The sequence below is a fragment of the Arvicanthis niloticus genome, chromosome 13 (assembly GCF_011762505.2).
Source record: "Arvicanthis niloticus isolate mArvNil1 chromosome 13, mArvNil1.pat.X, whole genome shotgun sequence".
In the NCBI taxonomy this organism is placed as follows: Eukaryota; Metazoa; Chordata; class Mammalia; order Rodentia; family Muridae; genus Arvicanthis; species Arvicanthis niloticus.
In genome coordinates, this window is record NC_047670.1 from 29,666,055 (window position 1) to 29,672,054 (window position 6,000).

The 6,000-nt window shown below is 41.5% G+C and overlaps 1 protein-coding gene across 1 annotated transcript in view; it reads left to right on the plus strand.

Moving 5' to 3' along the window:
• Slc30a8 (solute carrier family 30 member 8) overlaps positions 1-3,788 on the plus strand; it is a 36,191-nt gene extending 32,403 nt beyond the window's left edge. Inside the window, exons 8-9 of the mRNA XM_034517216.2 lie at positions 907-1,041; positions 2,435-3,788. Of these exons, the coding sequence (XP_034373107.1) occupies positions 907-1,041; positions 2,435-2,580 (281 nt within the window). The 3' untranslated portion in view covers positions 2,581-3,788. The remainder of the gene's footprint in view (positions 1-906; positions 1,042-2,434) is intronic.
• Positions 3,789-6,000: the final 2,212 nt, after the last annotated feature.

A 6,000-nucleotide genomic window follows, 5' to 3' on the forward strand; every position in this document is an offset into this window, starting at 1 on the left:
TCAGTAGTTAGGTGTGATTGACATATATTCTGAGACTAGTTCAGCCTCAAAGAACAGTTAATAGCCAGGTACAGTGGCAAATGCCTGTAATGTCAGAAACTTGGAGGTAGAGGCAGGAGGATTGCTGTAAGTTCAAAATTATAATACATGTAGGCCATTCAGGGTTACATAGTGAGAACCTGTCAAAAATAAATTATAAACATTAAAACCCAGCTGATTGTCCAGTGGTTTTCTGATATTTCTATGTGTTCTACATGATTTATTTAAAAAGAAGAGTGACTATCAAATTGTTATAGTCTGTGACCCAGACTTTGAATGACCTAAGCAGCTAACAAAATGAGCTATTTGTAAATCATGGCAACGTTAGCATTTCCTCTTACCACAGTTTCTGGAGTGACCACTAAATATCAACCTTTCATAGCATTATAATTTATAAAGAACAGACTTGTTCCACAAGCTCTCACATCATTCATCACATGTGAATTGCTCATATTGGTGATATTTTATTATGCATATGATGCAGGTCAGAGAAGCATCACAATTTAAGAAAATTCCCACTAATTATAGTCAAAATGCAAACCCAAGATTTATGATAGCAAACCCCTTGCTGTTTCATTATGTTTTGTAGAACATGTGCAAAGATAATTAGGCAAAACACTGTTGGTATAATAACATCTTCAGGATGATTACTGTTGCTAGATGTTGCTGAGTAAATTCTGTTGAGTATTTTGTTTGTGGACTTGAGATTCATCAGTCTCAAAGCCTTCAGCAGAGGCAGATTTTAAACATTTGAAGTACCAAATCAAAGAAAGGCACTGGATGCAAGTTGGTGTTCTACAGTCCACTTAGCCTTCCTGGTGAATACATTTAGGTAAGTAACAAGAGGGTGATACTTTTCTTTGTCAGGTGTTCCAACGGGCCTGAGTTACAACAGTGTGAAAGAGCTCATCCTTGGAGTTGATGGTGTGATCTCTGTGCACAGTCTACACATCTGGGCTTTGACAGTGAACCAAGTGATTCTCTCTGTTCATGTGGCTACAGGTCAGTGAGTCTTGTAAACACCCAGGCACGATTCACTCCTCACTCTGAAAAGTCAGTCATTTCTCTTCCTTTTACAGTCACCCTTACTATCTATTGTCTGTCAAAACAACTGTAAAATGTGTTGCTCTACTCAGCACCTCTGAAAACCAGCCCACTTATCAATGTTGTCATAGCAACAATGATCCCAATTGCATCCTCTGAGCTGATTGCAAACAATAGAGAGAGCACAAAGGGCTAAAATGTCTCTCTTACTTCAAGTCCCCAGCTTCAGAAAAAAATGACTTTGCCTATTTGTCTGGGTACCCCCTTAGTCTAGAGAATAGGGATGAATTAAACAACAAAGCATCTCAATGGAGTATCGCATGTGTAAATGATACTTTTCTGACCCCGAAGAAGAAAGAAGGGAGATGGAGGCTCAGCTTTGAAATTTCAACAAGCTAATAGATGTGTAGAAAGATGGTCAGACATCATGTGGCCATGCAAGACACTTCATCAAATAGACTCTTTTTTCAAGTAGAAGGGGAGGGTGTTCATAAGTTTTCAGACTGGGAAAAATGGGAGGCAGGAGGTTCTTCTTCCTTTTAAGAGAAACCTTAGGCCAAGGATAGTAATTAGGTTTTTTAAAATGACTCAAAAAGTTACTTAGAGGTAAGGGATGGGAAAGCCAGTGGCAGTCACTTGAAGGCTGCACTTTATCAGATGTCTTCATTTTCTCCAAGGGACTTCAGAAATCTACAGCATCCTCTGTACAAATATTTCACCACCATTGTAAGAATATAGTAAACAATCAGGTAACCATGTGGGGACTTTGCAGCCTCCTGATATTATTTAAGACAGAAAAAAGGATAGCACTGAGGCTGGATACTTTAGGGAAAGTCTGTGGGGAGGTCTAAATGCTTCCCTGTTCCTGCCACTTGTCTTGATATAAATTCTAATTAAATCCAGGATTGGCAAGAGGGAGATCCTGGGGGGGCTGGTGATCAGGGCCCAGTAAGGCACAGGAGCTCAGTCTGGTTCTACTGCTATCCAAGTCTTTGCTCTCCTTCCATAAGAAGCTCCTACCAGTGCCAGACTACAGAGGTAGCTGTGTAGGGAGACTACCCATAGTAACTCGGTACCTTGCTATTGTCTGTGTGAACAGACATGAGTGTTAGAGCCCACTGCTTCTTTGAGGGCTCTGCCCTTTCTCTACCCTTCAAGCACCAAACCCTTGAAGGTGAGATCACCTCTTGTTTCAGTGCATGTGTGTGTGTCTCTGTGTGTGTATGTGTGTGTGGAGAGAGAGAGAGGGAGAGAGGGAGAGAGGGAGAGAGGGAGAGAGGGAGAGAGGGAGAGAGAACACAAATACATTATCACATTATCTGTGTTAATCTTCCTGTTTCTTTACCAACAGCTGCCAGCCAGGACAGTCAGTCTGTGCGGACAGGAATTGCTTGTGCCCTCAGCAGTAGTTTTGATCTGCACTCTCTTACCATTCAGATAGAATCTGCAGCAGACCAGGACCCCAGCTGCCTTCTCTGTGAAGACCCTCAAGACTAGCTCGGTCACACTGTCAGCTTCCTGTGTTTCCTAGGCCATGAGAAGCTGCAGCAAAGTTTCCGCAATGCACAATTAAGCAACCAGTGGAATAGATTTGAGAAACTCATGACAATGCAATGTGCATGCTCTTTCTTTGTATTTATCTCCATCCACCATGAATGAGGATGCATGGGATTCATCAGCTTCTTGGATTATATACTAATCAGTAGTTGCTCTCAATTATAGTATATATAGATTATTCCTAAATGGGGCTGAAATAACAGATGTTTGCAACCATAGGTAATGAATGATTAACTTCCCTACACTAGTAGGTATAGTTGAATTCAGGAATACCTTTTTAGGAATCCACAGCACCCCAGGCGAATTAAAGGCTGGGAATCTACACATCAGTAGGTACTGCTGGGGATGATAATGGATGTTTGTAGAATCCCTAGGCAGAGCAGAGCAGAGCAGAGCAGAGCAGAGCAGAGCAGAGCAGAGCAGAGCAGAGCAGAGCATCAGAGGGTGAGAGAGACAAGCATCCTGGCTTGCTTTTCTTCCTTTTCATATAAATCCCTAGTTTCACTGGATTAGAGCCCTGTCTTTGTGTTCCTATTAAACATTACCTTCCAGTGGTTTCATCCACCCAAACCAAGATTAGATTAGATTTCTTCTCTCTTAAGGGTCCACCAGGGGCATTACATTTCAACATTAATTTTGGTGGGTTTGTTTAAATTGTTATCAGTGAACAAAGTTGATGTTAACACTGGCACTCAGAAAGCTATTTTTCTTTTGTTGGGGAGACATACTCTGTACAGTTGCAAACAAGTGAGAATTACTATAAGAACTAGCCAATAATCTGAAGGAAGAGCGGCTTTCAGATTAAGGCAGGTTCATGAAGAATTTCTCAGAGAAAACCAAATTTGACGGGAACAACAACAACTATGTGCTAGGCAGATGGAATGTAGGAGGAGCCAGGATCTATAAAACCAAACCAAGTTGAGAGTCATGCCACAAGAGGGTGCCCACCTCTGACACTACCTGGTGAGGACCAATAGCCTGGATAGCCCAGGGACCTAGGATAGAACCAAACGTGACCAGCAAATAAATAAACAAATGAAAACTCAATGGAGTGATTCCTACTGATATTCTGCTATACTCATAGATTGGTACCAAGCCCAACTGTCATCAGAGCGGCTTTACCCAGCAATGAATGGAAACAGATACAAAGGCCCACGGCAGAGCTCAGGGAATCCTGCAAAAGAGAAGGAGGAAGGATTGTAGGAGCCAGAGGGATGAAGGATGCCATAAGAAAATGCATAAGATCAATGATCCTGAGCTCATTAGGGCTCACAGAAACTGAACTGCTAACCAGAGAGCCTGCATGAGCCTGACCTAGGCCCTCTGCATATATGCTGCAGCTGTGTAGCTTTGTCTTCTTGTGAGACTACTAACAGTGGGAGTAGGGGCTGCCTCTGACTGTTTTGCTAGACTTTGAGATACTTTTCATCATTCTGGGTTGCCTCCTTTAGCCTTCACATGAGGGGAGGTGCCTAGTCTTACTACAACTTGATATGCCATGTTTGGTTGATATCCATGGGACCCCTGGCCTTTTCTGAATAGAAAATGAGAAGGGAATGAAAGGGTACACAGAGGGGAGGGAATGGAGAGGGAATGGGAGGTAAGGGAAGGAGGAAGGGGAAACTATGGTCAGGATGTAGTAATAATAAAAAAATGAAATCAGGGAATGAGCACACTGAAGAATTTGGTGCATTGTAGAACGTGAAGAAGGTCCTTGTTGCCACTGGTGCACTAAATAGGCAAATTAAAGACCATGGAAAATGAAGCTGGAGAGAGAAGCAAGCCAAGTCATGATGCAAGATCTACCTTAAAGCTCACCTATGCTTTCCTTTGAATACATTTCTCTGCATTCTCTCTCTCTCTCTCTCTCTCTCTCTCTCTCTCTCTCTCTCTCTCTCTCTCTCCTCTCCCTCTCTCTCTTATTTTGACCAAAGTACCTGTTTCAATGGTCAGCTATTACAGCAGATGTACAAATGATTAGTTTTTTAATTCTTCAAAAGAAGAGAGTGAATACAATGTGGATTTTAAAGGCAAACATGGACAGTAGTTCCTTGATGTATTCTATCTGTGACTGAACATGCCCTGCTATTCACAGACCGCACTGAGCTTCTCTCTCAAGAAAAGTCTGGCTAGGGAAAGAGAAAATGAGTTGATAGAAAGGGTTGTGACTGGATAAAAGATGTATCTAGGGTATGCCGTTAACAAAAGAGCAGTGGAAGAGAAGAGCTACAGACATTAGCAGGATGGAGCGAGAGACGGCAGTGGGTAAAGAACATGAGAGAATTATAAAGCATGGATCCCCTCTCTTTCTGCTTCCTTCCATATCTCTAACCTTGAACTGGTCCTATTTCTCTGAGCTCCAAAGTCCTCATCAGAAAATGAAGTTTCTCTTGTTAGAAAGACATTTATAGCTGAGCTTCATAGACTAACAAATCTAAGGACCTGGTTCTTTCTGGGGTAAATAGTCTAACCCACCATCTCTGAACCTCAGCACTGTAAGAAAAATTTTCCTATCAACTACTATAAAACTTGTGTTTTTAACAAGGAATTTAAATCTTTTTTATCTCCTCATCTTGTAAGATTTTTATGCAAATGTTTTAATTCCCCAATCCTACTCTGGTAAAATCTTGGTATACACAAAGGGCCTACTAAGATTTCCAATTAAAATGGCAGATCTATCTACCCTTTATCCCCCATCGTGCTAGTTTTTTTTAAGGAGAAAGATCAGACACCTAATAGCTAATAAGGAAAATACACAGTTGTCACCTGCATTAAAAAAAAATCTAAACTCACCATATGCCTGTTCCACTTCTTTGGTTAGCAGCTCACCATCTTGATCAAGAGTACATTTTTAGCTTGTTGCAAGACCTTGCTTGAAGTGGTGGACTCTCTCTTTGCAAACACAAACATATTTCTAACAGCACTAATCCTATTTGGGGCTGAATCACTCTTTGTTATGGGGAACACTGTCCTTTCTTCGGCAGTGTATTTATTAGGGTCCTCAGGTCTACTTGCATTTGCTAATTGTGGTTGTAATGCACACACACACACACACACACACACACACACACACACACACACACCTTACAGCGTGTAGGGAGGATAGATTTACAGAAAGGAAGTGGAGGTTGTGAGTGTTTGGAGCTTGCATGGCTGCCTTTGAACAAGAAACCAAGATTCACAAGGGACAGGAGGGTGTCTTTCATGTTGGGTTCATGGCTGTCTACGTATTTTCCAGATCCTTCATTAAGCAGTCAAGACATTTAATATGATTCATCTTAAACTAGAACAGTTATTGGGCTAACTTTAAATATTATGCAAAGTTATGGCATACCAAAGGCAGAGAAACTTGCTCATTTA